Here is a 16,616-nt window from a genome sequence, read left to right on the forward strand (position 1 = left end):
GTCACATTAATCGAAATTCAAGCCAAAATTTACAAAAAGTAAAAAATGTCGAATTTGACACAATTCCATAAAGGCCCTATAAAGGTCTTATACCTTCAGTAAAATTTTGATGTAATATGTGTTTTGAAAAGAAAATTTCACGCTCTTTCCATTGGTGCCAACAGTTTTGAGAGAACAAATTCTGCCAAAACTGTATCTTAAAAGTTACAAACCAAACTTGAAATTTCAAGAAAATTCTAGCCTTTTTTTTCGGTGTCTGACCTCGTAGCTCGGCACCAACAAGTCAAAATTAAAAAAACTTTACATGTTTGTAAGCAGAATTTTATACTCTAAAAAAATGACAAGAATGATTTTTTTCACCGGATGCACTAGAATCACGCAAAATTGGGGAAACGCTGACGAAGTCAACAATCAATTTCCACGTAATTTCAGTCGGCCGCCATTTTGTTATAAGCAATTTTGACTGTGTTCCCGAGGGGGGCTAATGGTAAACTTTTTTTGAGGGGGTCCAGACATGTTTTTGAGCGCTTTAAAGCACAAGAGAAGTTTGTGCTAATTTGTCCGAGGTTAGGCCCTTTTTTTGGCTAGAATGACTGGACTACTACTGGAAAAGCTAGATTTTTAAGGAAAATCCCGATTTCTCCGGAAAAATTCCGAACTTTCCCAGGATAAATCGCACTGATACAGTTAAATGGAGGTGTTCTTCAGAATCAGCGCCAAAAATCTACTCCAAAACCATTGGCAAATCTTCGGAAAATCATAAAAAAAAAACGTTGACCGGTGTCAGTCCTCAAACTTTTCCTGGCTTTATCTCTACTTCAGCGGGTACACGCCCACTCGAGGTTTTAAAATTCGGTATTTTTGATCCATTTTGTATTGCAATATTCCAAGAAATAAAAGCTTCTTCTCGTGTTAAAGGAAAACAGTGCGCATTTTGATAAACAGACGGAACTGTCTAAAAGACAAGCAGAATAAGCTCCAGATATCTCTCATGACGGATGATTTTTCCTCAATTTTTTTGGTTCTGTAAGATATGAAAGGGTTACATGTTTTCAATTATGCTTTAATTTAGTGCTCGACGACGCTTTCATGACAGTGTTCAATTTTCAATTCAAAGTATCATATGTCACCTCTGGGACGAAAATTTGGGAAATCAGGCAAAATTATAGCAAATTTTGGGAAGTGATATACTTGACGGTGGAAATTCGGGTTTAAGCCCAACTATGAAGCTCGACGAGCTATATTTCCTAAGTCTACACCTAATGATAGTCAAAATAAAGTTTGGTTTGCCCAAAAAATCACAAAAAAATTTTGGGAGGAAATAGAACCTGGAATTTGACCCTTATTTGAATTCACCCAGGTATGTATCTATAGAGACTCCCATCGTAGCCGGCATTCCCACATATCATCGGTAAAAATCGAGAAAAATCTGAGTTGGCCAACGGATTTCAGCCACTTTCTCGGAATATGCGCATTTTGAAATCCTATGTATTAAAATGCAAAGTTCCGAATCTTTGGGCGTTAACTTTGAGAGAACCACCGGACCGATTTGTCTGATCTTTTTTTTTTAAATGAAAGCCCCTGAGCTGTAATTTGTTTTTCGATTTTTCCAAATTTTCGAAATTTTCTCCCAAAGATTCGGAACTTTGCATTTTAATACATAGGATTTCAAAATGCGCATATTCCGAGAAAGTGCCTGAAATCCGTTGGCCAACTCAGATTTTTCTCGATTTTTACCGATGATATGTGGGAATGCCGGCTACGATGGGAGTCTCTGTAGATACATACCTGTAATACACAAAATAATGATGGATAATTGCATTTATATAATCACTAATCATGTGATCTTGACGTATGAAAAATCAAGGGTTTTGAATTTTTCTGAATATGCTCGACGAAGAACAGCCTCCAAATACTGACATAATTACGCGGTTTTCTGTGATGTTGAGCAAAAAATGTGGCAACACAGGTTTTCCTTTTCTTTTTTTTTTGGGGGGGGGGAGGCTATAATCCATAAATTTTTTGGAGGAAGGTTTTGACCAGCTGCGTACATTTTCGGCCAAGGAATCTACTTCTGGTTCAAGATGAGTCGCTCTTCTTATGCCATTTTAAGTAAGTAATGATGAAAAACAAGAAAATTCTAAGATGATCGTTTTAACTCTGAGCGCTCGGTTTGCCGTCAACGGAAATTGACCAAAGTGACTATCTTACATCCTTAATGAACGTACTTGAAGGAAAATATTCCTCTTCTTCTAAAGTTTGCGGAATGTATATTCCGCAAACTTTAGACTTAAACTGAGCAAACAATCTGAGAATTGAAGAATTTCAGGGTATGGGCCCAACAACGGCCCTTATCGAAACCCCTCCTTCGGCAAATCCTTCAATATCAGTCATTTACAGGTCTGCGCCTCTAACTGGCAACAATGTCGGCAGCCATTTTCGATTCGGAGGCTCAATTTTTTGTGGGAGTAAACATCTGATCCCCTATTCGACCTTCTTGACCCAAAAAACTTAATTTTGAACGTATTGTTTGTTACAGCTGCCCTTAATGGCAGTTTCATCCGTAAGACCGGTGGCCATTTTGGGCGCCATCTTTGATTTTAGGGCTTCTTGAGAGCCGCAGCGGAAAATGGACCTCATTTTTGGACTCTACGACCCTGAAAACCTAATAATTGATACCTCACAATGCATGTAGACCCGAATAGGCAAGTTAGTACCCGTTAGAGGTAGTTTTGGACGCCATCTTGGATTTTGGCCTGAAAATGACCTTTGGGCTAACTTTTGACTGAAAATTTGGATTCTACGATCAAAAATACATCAGAATCGACACCCGATACGACGTATTTGCAAAACCTCAATTTTTTCCCCTCAAAACCGCTTGAATTTGGGGGGGGGGGGGGGGTTGTATAAAATTTGAGATGGCCATGATCGATTTTCTTTTTCTAGACATGAAAACGAAGAGATTGATGTATCACACAATATACATTCACGAACCTGCACACGGGAACACGTATGCCCCCTGACTATTAAGAAATATTTTCTACAAGATTGTTCATGCTGTTTGCACGATTGCGTTATTTATCGTCGTCATATATCGATTTTTTCGATTTTGACGATTCGACTTTTTTTCGTTTAAAGCTCGCCGTTCTCGGGATGGCTCGCTTTTTGCAATCGGTGTGCATATACTTTCCACGGTTATCCTTCACCATTGACCAGAATAGGGATTTCGATCACATCACGACCACCTCAGCGTGGTCATTTTGGAGAGATCATGTAACCGCGTTTTTTTTTTTTCATCTCTCTGTCGCTGTATAAGTAAATGCGCCTGTGCCAGTAGTTGATTTGTAACGTGTGAAGCCTAAATTCTCTATTTATTTATTTTATTATGATTATTTTTCATCAACGCGTTTGAATTTCGCGGTGAGTCATCACGTGAAATCCATACTGCACTTGTTCTACTTGGTGTTCCTGGTTTGACCAACCAGTGGCGGGATAATTTAAACGTGTCACTTGTCTCACCTCAACATTTCAGATTCGAAAATAAAAAGTACTACGTATTAAACTAGGTGAAAAATTACTCCTACGGCATCATTATACCGTTAGAAGTCAAAATCAGAAGTTTACTTTAAACGATAGGTTGTATAATTATTAGTTATTGTAAATGATAACATGTGAGAGTTCCTCTGTTACGTATTTAGCCACGGTCGTGTAGTTTCGCGCGGCGCGGCGTCCTCGTTCGCTCCGCCCACTTCGAGGTGGGGGTCGGGTCCCCGAGCATAAAACTGAAGCAATTTCGCCGTCGCTGACTAAATGAGACCGCAGCCTAGTTGACTGGGCAGCTGCCTAAGGTACGCTTGATCCATGGAGCGATCCCCGCTGGATCGGGTAAAATTTTATTGTCCGTCGCGTACATATAATTATAAAACTTTTGATGGAAAGTTTATTTCAATGCGTCTCCTTTATCTAGAGTCGACTCCAAGCACATCTGTGTCATAAATGTTGAGACATACCTTATTTATAACAAGCGGACCCTGGTCGCGAGACCCTGAGTATCGCGAGTTAACCTTTAACTTAGAAACTGATAATCTCCGCGACCTCTGTTGATTTGGGTTCTTGGATTGTAAGTTCGTTATGCGGAAAAATGATAAAATATATGTTGCTTTAGTTTGATGAACTGTCATTGCAAAATGGTGAAGTAGACGAAAATGTAAAAAAAGCCGAGGAGAATGGAAAAGAGTATCAGCTGACCGAGCCGAAACAGCCGATTAACGGGCGCAGATGAACGCGAAACCATAGCAACTACAACGGAAGATTCCAATAAATTCGAATTTTCCCGCCACTGCCCCACTCCGATTCGTGCCCCCCTAGACTTTTCTTTCCGCCCCAGCGGCGGCAAGGAGGCTGAGAGCGCGAAAAAAATCATAAGTGGCTGACCTCCGCGAGCGCATGACGCACACCATCGAAAAAACCGCACAGAGATCTATGCAGCGGTTGCGGTGATTACACGTTACAAAGGAGCGGGAAGTAGGATTTTATTTTATAGTGGATTTATTTCGTGTTTATTCATAATAAGTTCAAAATCACAAGAATAGCGCGCTTAATACAACACTGGGGGTGTTGCGGGTTAACCGCTTGTTTTGTCTCTCCTCTCCAGGCGATTGTTGCTATACGGTAATAAAAACCTGTTGAGGTGATTCTCCATGAAATTCTGCATCTGCCACGCTATATTTGACCTTGGGGAAGCGATTTGTTCTTGAGTTAAAGCGATTTTTCTACGCGTTCCCGGTTTCGCGAGGGCAAGGCAGGGGTTGTTCCACCGCTGGAGCCTAATATTCATGCTGCAGGCTTGCTTTTTCATTACCAAAATACCTAGCAGGTGACCCATCCCCGAAAACCGGATTATTTTTCCGCACGCTTGCTGTGTAATTGATGTTTCAGTATTCTTACTGTTATGTGTTCCCTGCTCATCCCAGCAACTTGAAATTTTGTACAGATGATCTTGATAGGTTGTAGAATAAACGTACCTACTTGAAAAGAAATGCACAAATCATCCTTTACGATCGTAAACCAACGACATAACCATGAACCAATTTTGTTTAAATTTCCTCGCGTGCGAATGAACTATCCCGGTCATGCAAAGCGTGCGCTATCTAGCGGAGCAACATAAAAACAAGCTAGCGTTATAGTTTATCTTTTTTCTTATAGATAGCACTACTCACATGTTAAATTCGGTGCATGCCCTGGTAAAAATGATCAGTTAAAATTTGAACTGATATCGGTTGATATCATTTGAGCATCAACCAAAAAATAATGGTACAAAAAATGGTAATGAATGTCAATGTTAGGTTGAATCGCAGGTTCTTCACATTTGTATGTAAAGGAGCCCCACTTTAAAATTAATTTGAGAAAGGATAGCAAAAAAAAAAGAGAAACTGAACCAACATTGTACTTAAGGTGATTGAAAATTTTACCTCAGAAAATGACTCTGTCAATTAGAATTTTTGAATTAATATTGGAGATACCCCAGTTAGAACAAAATATTTTGAAAATATTTTAGAAATACTGCCGTTGTTTGGAAAATATTTTCAAGAAAATAATTCCACGAAAATACTGTAAAAATAGTTTTACAATATCTTTTGAATCAAATTTTTAAAATATCAAAATTAATTATTTTTAAAATATTTTTGCAATATTTAAATGAAAATGTATTTGAAAAATAATTTTAAAGCAATTACTAAATATTTACATTTTTAGTTGTAAAAATACTACAAAATATAATTTTAAAATTATTAATAAAATATTATAGAATCTGCGCGCGCTCTAGGAGCTGTTTTGGTACGTATGTTCTTTTCTGATAAGATACGATATTTTATTCAAAAAGTAAAACATAAAATAAAGAACAATATTAATCTGCCCGGCAAATTGTGATGCCCAAATTAATCTGCCGGATCAGACATAAAATTAAATTCAACTGATAATAAAAGAAAAAAGAAAGGGGAAAAAAGAAAACACACAAAATAATAATAATAATAATAATAATAATAATAATAATAATATAATAATAATAATAATAATAATAATAATAATAATAATAATAAAAAGGTGAAAATGTAACCATCGACAATGAAACCAGCATCAGACAACTAGACCCTGGTGAAACTTACAAGTACCTGGGCATGGAAGAGAATTCAGGAGTGCAAAATACAACAGTCAAAGAGAAGGTCAAGAAAGAATACATCCGAAGAGTTAGGGCAGTATTAAAGACAGAGCTGTCAGCAAAAAATAAGATTTCGGCCATCGGAGCACTTGCAGTTCCCGTGCTTCAGTACGGATTTGCAATCCTAGACTGGAAGATGACAGAAATCCGAGCTCTGGACGTCAAAACAAGAAAATACCTAACAATGTACAAAATGCACCACCCATCCGCGGATGTTCACCGACTCTACGTAAGCAGAAAACTGGGAGGAAGAGGGTTGAGACAGATAGAAGCAGCGTACAAGTCCACCATTATCAGTACGAAATACTACCTGAGAAAGAAGAGAAATGAAGATCTGTTTCTTAAATCGGTACACGAGGCGGACACCCAGCTGAACACGCTACACTCGATTACCAAAAAAGCTGACAAGTTTGAAACTGAGTTAGAACAAAACTTTGAACAAACACCAGTTAAAAGCAGGAACCAAACAATCAAGAAGAAAATAGCCGAAACCTTAAGATCAAAATGGACCGAAAAGAACATGCACGGTCAGTACCCTCGCTTACTGGAAGAAGACAGAGTCGAAAGCACTCTTTCAACCATGTGGCTGAGCAAAGGAGCATTAAAAGGAGAAACCGAAAGCCTAATTGCAGCAGCCCAAGACCAGGCTCTTAACACTAGGTACCGAGATCGGAAAATACACGGCAGAGCCCGAGACAGTAAGTGCAGAATTTGCCATCAGCACGAGGAAACTATAGATCACATAATATCGGCGTGCCCGATCCTTGCCAAAAAGGACTACATAGAACGGCATGACAGAGTGTGCACCCATCTCCATCATAACCTGTGCAAAGAGTACAATATAGCAGTCGAAACAAACTGGTACGAGCACAAGCCAAAAGCTATCACAGCAACGGATGATGGACAAACAACTATCATATGGAATGTTCCTGTCAGAACTGATAGGACGGTTCCGAACAACAGGCCTGACATCATACTGCGAAAAAGGGGGCAAACTTGCTTGCTTATCGACGTGTCAATCCCAGCGGATAGGAACATATCATTGAAGGAAGCCGAAAACAGACTCAAGTATAAAGACTTAGAAATCGAGATAAGTAGAATGTGGAAAACGGACACGAAAGTCATACCCTTCGTAATCGGCGCGACGGGAGCAGTCTCGAAAGAATGGAAGAAATTTAAGGAAGAAATCCCTGGGAAGCACTCTCTTGTCACAGCTCAGAAAGCAGCAATCCTCGGAACTGCTAGGATACTGAGGAAAGTCTTAAGTTGAAAACCTTAACCAAAGAATCCATACTCACTTTTTCCCACACACCAAAAACACCCCTACCCCCTACCACCTCAGGAAAGAAACCTTTAGGCAGGCGTCCTCCAGACACCTACCCTGCCTCGGTTCCTAAAACAGGTATCCTTGTCCGGGACGAGCCATCCCCCAATAAGGGGGAGTAAAATAATCACCACCCGGCCACCCAAACCACAAACAGCCCTCATACCTAGGAGCATTGTTTGCCCCTGTGTGAGGGCTTAAAGCAACCCAGCAAAGCTGGTGACAGTAGTGAACATAAATATAATAATAATAATAATAATAATAATATATCCATAATACGATAATCCAATAATATGATAGTTAATATCCAGAGCACTTACGCTGAGAAGATAAGTATGTAGGTACATGCCTTTGGCGGACGAAATCAAGTGCCTCTGGAAATTGGACAAAGTAATAACTTCGCCAATTATTATTGGAGCAACGGGGGAGATTCCTGTGAAGTTGTTTGATAGTCTTAGGAAGATCAACCTTAGAGAGAAGCTGTTTCAACAATTACAGAAAGCAGTTTTGCTAGGGAGCTGCAGGATTGTAAGGCGAGTTCTGGGTGATGGATAGTTACCACCAACCGAAAAATTAACCTGCATTTTAAACTTCAATTTTAAATTTCTACTCCAATTTTAAATTTTTAACTTCAATTTTAAAGTTTTAACCTCAAATTTAAGTTTTTTTTTACTCCAATGTTAAAGTTTTAATCCCAATTTTAAATTTTTCACTCCAATTTTAAAGTTTTAATCCCAATTTTAAATTTTTACTTCAATTTTAAATTTAAGGACTCTCCTTTGCATTGAATTGCCGGGGGAGGACTAAATATCTACCGGCCTCGAGCTGTGAATTGAGATACGAGAACATAATAATAAATAACATAAATGCATCGACATAAATTCAAACTAGAAAAAGGTCCGAATAATTAAAACTGGAAAAAGACGCAATTATAAAAAAACAGGAATTTGGTTTTAAAAAAAAATAAAAAAAAATGAGAGAGTCAAAAAAACGAGAAAGTTAAAAAAAATGAAAGAGAGTTAAAAATAAAAAAAAATAAAAAAATAAAAAAAATAAATAAATGAAAATGAAAATTTGAAATACATGAATATGAATATCTTGAGTGCAATTAATAAAGAATTTGAAACATAAATTACACGATGAAATAAAAAATAATAAATAATAAATTATGGTAAAATATTAAAAGAATCCGTCAATAAACAAACATGTTACGGACTCGGAGGCCTGCGATAGTTAAGAGATTGAATTTCGGGGCCCTTCCGTATCAAGCCTGGCTGGTCTAGCGGTAAGTTACTGGACTACGGATTGCAACTTCATCCCGAGGCGTGGGTTCTATTCCCGAGTAGGGCGGCGCGGATTTTAAGGTTAGTCACAACTCTACGATCGATCAATTTGAAATGACACATGTGCACCATCGAAGGAACGTTAGTACCAAATACATCACCTAGAGTGCGCGCTCTCTAGATGCAATACTTTCAGAACATTGATTATTTTTAAATTGATCAACTGATCGGATATCTACTGATGTCAACTGACGTCAACTGACAATTTCTACGGACATCAACTGATCAGATACCTACTGATGTCAGCTGATTCTTTCGCACCAAAACACGGTTGACGATCAACTGATAACATCTCAACTGATCATTTTTACCAGGGTGGAGAGTAGGGTGTCCCACTTTGAGGGTCACCTCTGAATTTTGATGTTGGTACCCTCTAAATCGTTGACCCCACTTATAAAAATAAGATTGCACTAAAGACAAAAATTCTAAAAAAATTTTTAAGGGTTGCGCACGGCCAAAAACCACCCCCCAAAATAGGGTAAATTGCAGAATTTTGCCCATTTTGACGATTTTTTTTAACAACATTGTAATTGAGCTAGGGCTCTGAAAATGTCACGGTAAGAGCATATGTTAGGGTACTTTAAAGACAAAATTTTGTTCATGTCATCATGCGTTTCCATTTTTTGCTATAAATCCTCAAAATCGGCTAAAAACGCGAGAATTTCAAGGTTTTGTATTTTTGCCTTAATACGATTTTTTCAGCTGGCAAAGTGAAATTAAACGCGAAACGTACCATTAATTGCATCTTGATACTCATTTTGACCAAAATTCATACTTCACCTTATTACCCCTTCCCCCTTATTTTTAACCGTTAATTCAGCGTTTCCTAAGTCGCGATAGGTGCATGGGATTTTGTTTCTTTTTCCCATTGGGCCATGGAAGATTATATTTTCATTCATATTCTTACATTTTAAATGTCGACGTAATGTTTCATTAAAGTGGTACTTACTTATGAAAAATTTAAAAAAAAATAAATTGTATTTTTGAAAAAAAAATAATTTTATTAAAATAAATGGGAATGGGCCCAAGCGCCAAACAATTAGAAATAGCACCATTCCTTTCTTCTAAAATACTTTAATAGAAGCGCCGTAGAAAAAGAAGAAAAACTGACTGAATATGCTTCAAAAAAACGAGGTTAGTCTTTCAAAAAAAAGTGGCAAGGTGCCTAAACAGTAGAGGAAATGCATGATTACTTCCTCTTTGAATACTTAACAACTGGCGCATCAGCGACAATAATAGGACAGTTGATCCCTCTGTTTTCGGAACTGTGGCTATTTTTCGGCATCAATTTGATCCAACAGAAAGTGATTTGAAAGGCCTTCAAAAAGTTTGCTTATCCAGTTTACGATGTTTAATCTTTGCTTAAGAAGTTTCATGAAAGAAGATTCAATAGGAATTCATGTGATGCAATATCTTAATATTTTTGTTGTTATGAAATCAACCATATGATAGGATGAAAATAGGTGTAATTCAGAGTCATTTTTCACTAGTTTATTGAGATAATTATCATTGCTCTCTTTAGTTACGAAAGATTTAACTATCTTTCTTCCTATGCTATTAGAAATGAATTAATCAAAAACAGACAGAGGCCCCCAACTGTCACTAAGATAACTTTAATGCCTTAAAAAAGTGGCCAATGTAGCCTCTGATACACTTTTATCCATACTATTTTACGGAAGCAACTTTTTTATAAAATACAAATCATCTTGAAGGGCAATTACTGGAAGCTGAGGTTTGTATCAGCAACGATTTAGCATCTTAAACTGAATAAGCAAACTTTTTGAAGGCCTTTCAAATCACTTTCTGTTGGATCAAATTGATGCCGAAAAATAGCCACAGTTTCGAAAATAGACAGATGAACTGTCCTTTTATTATCGCTGAAGCGTCAGTTGTTAAGTATTCAAAGAGGAAGTAATCATGCATTTCCTCTACTGTTTAGGCACCTTGTCACTTTTTTTTGGAAGACTAACCTCGTTTTTTTGAAGCATATTCAGTCGGTTTTTCTTATTTTCCTACGGCGCTTCTGTTAAAGTATTTCAGAAGAAAGGAATGATGCTGTTTCTAATTGTTTGGCGCTTGGGTCCATTCCCATTAATTTTATTAAAATTATTTTTTTTTCGAAAATACAATTTATTTTTTTTTTTAAAAAAAGGCCACATCATGCTCTCCCATTTTTCATAAGTAAGTACCACTTTAATGAAACATTATGTCGACATTTAAAATGTAAGAATATGAATAAAAATATAATCTTTCATGGATCTACCCCCCTTCCTTGGGGGGTAAAGAGGAAGTGACGATCCCAAAAGTCGCGGTCCCCGATGAAATTCCGATTTGATTGCATTGAAATTGAAAAGTACGAAAAATGTCACGTAAAATTGACCCCTAAGAATCCAAAATCGGACCACTTATCGCCCAAAAATGATCTCTCAAAGACGGGGACAGCGGCCCCCTCCATAATTTTCCTTTGGTCAAAAATTGACATAGATTCTCCGAAAAAAGATGATTTCCCAGATAATCGACCCCAATGAATCCGATATTCATGGTCCCGAAGCTTCCCTAGCCTTCCTGGGGGGGGGGGGGGGGGGGTAAAGGGCCCGGCACAATGTCTCTCGACTTTTGGGATCGTTGCCCCCTCTTTACCCCCCAAGGGGTACATGAAAGGTTTCGGGACCATGAAATTCAGATTCCTTGAGGTCAATTCCCTATTCGACCCCGCGGTCCCCGATTTCGTCTACCTAAACCAATCGAGGAAAATACGTGGTACGGGTGGTCTGGGACACCCTGTATAACGAAGTATAAAAACATATTTATTTGAGGGAAAGGGTGGGGAAGGAGAAAATATCGATAATTACAGCCTACAGCATGAATATAAGGCCCTAGCGGTGGAACAACCCCTGGCTCGCCCGCGCGGGATGGAGCGCCGCCGATATGCCGCCCGTGCGAAACCGGGAAGGCGTAGAAAAATCGCTATAACTCAAGAACGAATCTTTTCCTCAAGGTCAAATAGAGTGTGGCAGATGCAGAATTTCATGGAGAATCACCTCAACAGGTTTTTATTTACGTAGCAACGACCATCGCCTGGAAAGGAGAGACAAAAAACGAAAAAAAGTTGAACCGTCAAAATCGAAAAAAATCGATTTATGACTACGATAAATTACGCAACCTTGCAAACAATCTTGTAGAGAATATTTTTGAGCGTTTTTTAGCGCAAACCGCAACATTTACACTCAAACCGTTCGCGAGATATCGATTTTTAAAGTTTTGAAAAAATTACAACTTTGCCCCCTTGCCCCTCACCCCCCACTTATCCGAGGGGTCTGAAATTTTACCCAAGCATCGGCGTTTTTGGAACAACCTCTTTTTGAAGAAAAGCTCAAACGGAAATGAAACATTTGTATGCTTCAATGAATGTGCCTGACCCTGATGAAGGTGATTCAGTAGCATGACAATGATAGAACTAACATAATATGCATTTCTTTTGTCCTGTTTTAAGATTGTTTCTGATACTTGCGTTTTTTCAGCTACTAAGGAATACATTTTCAAAAATACTCAAATATTTTCTTTAAAAAGAGAAGACAAATTACAAAGAATTCTGTGCAATATTGCTGATCAGTTGGTAGTGATCATCATTTGAGTCAGCAGAATGTTCAGAAAATTATGTATGTATTGTTTCCCATTCTTTTTACCCTCCTCTTCCCTCCTCTCTTCTCATTGGATGGATGGCGGGATGACTATTCTCCGCTGGATCGATATTATTCCGCAGATTCTTGGCTACTTTCGATTACTTCTTAATTCGCAATCCCAGCCGATAGCTAATATTGGCATCGCAGCACTCTGTTTGCCCAATGTGGTTTTTTTAACCTGATTAAGGTGACAAGGCCACCATACTAACCTATTGGTTATATTTGGCAGAATAACGACAACTCTATGCCAGGAATCACCTTGATCACCAGAACTCCAAAACAGGGTGGATGTTAATTCTTCTTTGCCTTTGATGACAACCACGCTTAAACTTAATGACCCAGCATGATGACCATAATGATGAAAATAGAAAGTGATCTAGAAAAAAAGACAACTTTCTTGGTATATACTTTTTTTTTCAAATACCTTGAGCAGATTCATCATAATCAAATATGGACATATAATACTTGCGTATTTTCAGCTACTAAGGAATACTTTTTCAGAAATACTCAAATGATTTTTCAAGAATATGGGTACACTAAAAAAAATAAGATTTCTAAATCACCGATTCAGGCAGTAGCAAAATTAGCCGCTTTCTAAAGCATTTTTATCCGTGCACGGTGTTGCATCAACTGAACGATTCTCAAGAATCGCTACACCGATTTGCTCCATCAGGCCACGTACGTTCACTTAATCTTGCATCGAGTGGCTTGGAAGTGTAACTGCATTTTTTGCTATTAGTGCATTATGAACAGTAAAATTAGCTCAATGAGGGGCTGAAATAGCAAATACAGTTTAAAAATTTTGCTAATCTTTAAAATTTTATTTATTTCATTTATCTAATGTATTTCTATTATTTTATTTAATTTATCTGAATGTATTTTATTTAATTTATTTTAATGTATTTTATTTAATTTATTTTAATGTGTTTTATTTAATTTATTTTAATGTGTTTTATTTAATTTATTTTAATAAATTTTATTTAATTTATTTTGATGTATTTTATTTAATTCATTTTGATGTATTTTATTAAATTCATTTTGAAGTATTCATTTTGATGTATTATATTTAATTTATTTTGATGTATTTTATTTAATTTATTTTCATGTATTTTATTTAATTTATTTTCATGTATTTTATTTAATTTATTTTCATGTATTTTATTTAATTTATTTTGAAGTATTTTATTTAATTCATTTTGACGTATTATATTTAATTTATTTTCATGTATTTTATTTAATTTATTTTCATGTATTTTATTTAATTTATTTTAATGTATTTTATTTAGTTTATTTTCATGTATTTTATTTAATTTATTTTAATGTATTTTATTTAATTTATTTTAATGTATTTTATTTAATTTATTTTAATGTATTTTATTTCATTTATTTTAATGTACTTTATTTAATTTATTTTAATGTACTTTATTTAATTTATTTTAATGTACTTTATTTAATTTATTTTAATGTACTTTATTTAATTTATTTTAATGTATTTTATTTAATTTATTTTAATGTATTTTATTTAATTTATTTTAATGTATTTTATTTAGTTTATTTTAATGTATTTTATTTAGTTTATTTTAATGTATTTTATTTAATTTATTTTAATGTATTTTATTTAATTCATTTTCATGTATTTTATTTAATTTATTTTGATGTATTTTCTTTAATTCATTTTGAAGTATTTTATAAAATTCATTTTGATGTATTATATTTAATTTATTTTGATGTATTTTATTTAATATATTTTAATGTATTTTATTGAGTTTATTTTAATGTATTTTATTTAATTTATTTTAATGTATTTTATTTAATTTATTTTAATGTATTTTATTTAATTTATTTTAATGTATTTTATTTAATTTATTTTAATGTATTTTATTTAATTTATTTTAATGTATTTTATTTAATTTATTTTAATGTATTTTATTTAATTTATTTTAATGTATTTTATTTAATTTATTTTAATGTATTTTATTTAATTTATTTTAATGTATTTTATTTAATTTATTTTAATGTATTTTATTTAATTTATTTTAATGTATTTTATTTAATTTATTTTAATGTATTTTATTTAATTTATTTTAATGTATTTTATTTAATTTATTTTAATGTATTTTATTTAATTTATTTTAATGTATTTTATTTAATTTATTTTAATGTATTTTATTTAATTTATTTTAATGTATTTTATTTAATTTATTTTAATGTATTTTATCTAATTTATTTTAATGTATTTTATCTAATTTATTTTAATGTATTTTATTTAGTTTATTTTAATGTATTTTATCTAATTTATTTTAATGTATTTTATCTAATTTATTTTAATGTATTTTATTTAATTTATTTTAATGTATTTTATTAAATTTATTTTAATGTATTTTATTTAATTTATTTTAATGTATTTTATTTAATTCATTTTGATGTATTTTATTTAATTCATTTTGAAGTATTTTATTTAATTCATTTTGATGTATTATATTTAATTTATTTTGATGTATTTTATTCAATTTATTTTCATGTATTTTATTTAATTTATTTTCATGTATTTTATTTAATTCATTTTGATGTATTTTCTTTAATTCATTTTGAAGTATTTTATTTAATTCATTTTGATGTATTTTATTTAATTTATTTTCATGTATTTTATTTAATTTATTTTCATGTATTTTATTTAATTTATTTTCATGTATTTTATTTAATTTATTTTCATGTATTTTATTTAATTTATTTTAATGTATTTTATTTAATTTATTTTATTTTATTTAATTTATTTTAATGTATTTTATTTATTTATTTTAATGTATTTTATTTAATTTATTTTAATGTATTTTATTTAATTTATTTTAATGTATTTTGTTTAATTTATTTTAATGTATTTTATTTATTTATTTTAATGTATTTTATTTAATTTATTTTAATGTATTTTATTTAATTTATTTTAATGTATTTTATTTAATTTATTTTAATGTATTTTATTTAATTTATTTTAATGTATTTTATTTAATTTATTTTAATGTATTTTATTTACTTTATTTTATTATGTTTTACTTAATTTATTTTAATATACTAAAGGGCTCCGCCCCCCGGCGGCTTCGCGGCCCAAACCCCTCGTAGATTCTGTCAAATTATGATGAGAACATTACTTAAATTTTCTTTTATACATTATTGTTGTAATTTACATTAATACTACTAAAGTTCCTTTAGATGCTTATCTATTCAAATCATTCATTATCAATTCAGCTAAAAACTTACCTTCGGTAATGGCATAATTTCCCAAATTTAGTGATGTAGGTATGTTTTCGCTTGATTTAATTTGAGGAAGTATGTGCATGATTGTCATGTTCATGACACATACTTCCACAAATTTTTATTCGAAATTTAATCAATTTAAAATCAAATTCATCGTTACTGCAAGGATGAATGTAACTGAATTAGTTTGAACTTAGATTAAACGGAATAAATGCAGTTGCATGTATCAAACAACTGTATAGGTTGTTTATCGATCTTCGATATGTCGTTCGATAAAAAAGCAGGATTGACTGGGATAAAACTGGGTTTTTTTATATTAACTGGTTTAAATGTAGGAATTTTGAAAAAAGGGGCATAATCTTCCTGGCAAGCAAGGAGCCCAACCCCAACCCCTCGGGACTGCCCTACCTGGCACCCAAGGGACCGTGGTGTGTTTTATGTGTTTCGTGTGTTGATGTGTTTAGTGTGTGACTTTGTTGATTTTAATTCAGAATAGAGGGATGATACCGACATACACACTATCATAGGTCTTCAAGTTTCATCCATTTACTTAAAACGACATTCTATAATTTAAAACCAGATATAAATTGACATTTATCAAATTCTATACTAAATAAACTCTCAGGCTTCCTTCATTTTAATATCTAGTAACGCTTAGTTACAGCTCTTTACCGGACTGATTTTTATGATTTTTGCCGCTATCGACTGGCAAGTTTGATGTGTTTGGAGTGTTTTGTGTGTTTGATGTGTTCGATGAGTTTGATGTGTTAGGTGAGTTTGATGTGTTCGGTGAAATT

General features: G+C 33.7%; 1 protein-coding gene across 8 annotated transcripts in view; it reads right to left on the bottom strand.

Moving 5' to 3' along the window:
* Alk (Anaplastic lymphoma kinase) overlaps positions 1 to 16,616 on the bottom strand; it is a 374,422-nt gene that overhangs the window by 216,424 nt on the left and 141,382 nt on the right. For all 8 annotated transcript variants that reach the window (XM_072301305.1, XM_072301308.1, XM_072301306.1 and 5 more), the window contains one exon: positions 12,777 to 12,943. In XM_072301305.1, the coding sequence (XP_072157406.1) occupies positions 12,777 to 12,943 (167 nt within the window). The remainder of the gene's footprint in view (positions 1 to 12,776; positions 12,944 to 16,616) is intronic.

Source organism: Bemisia tabaci, chromosome 1 (genome assembly GCF_918797505.1).
Source record: "Bemisia tabaci chromosome 1, PGI_BMITA_v3".
Taxonomy (NCBI): Eukaryota; Metazoa; Arthropoda; class Insecta; order Hemiptera; family Aleyrodidae; genus Bemisia; species Bemisia tabaci.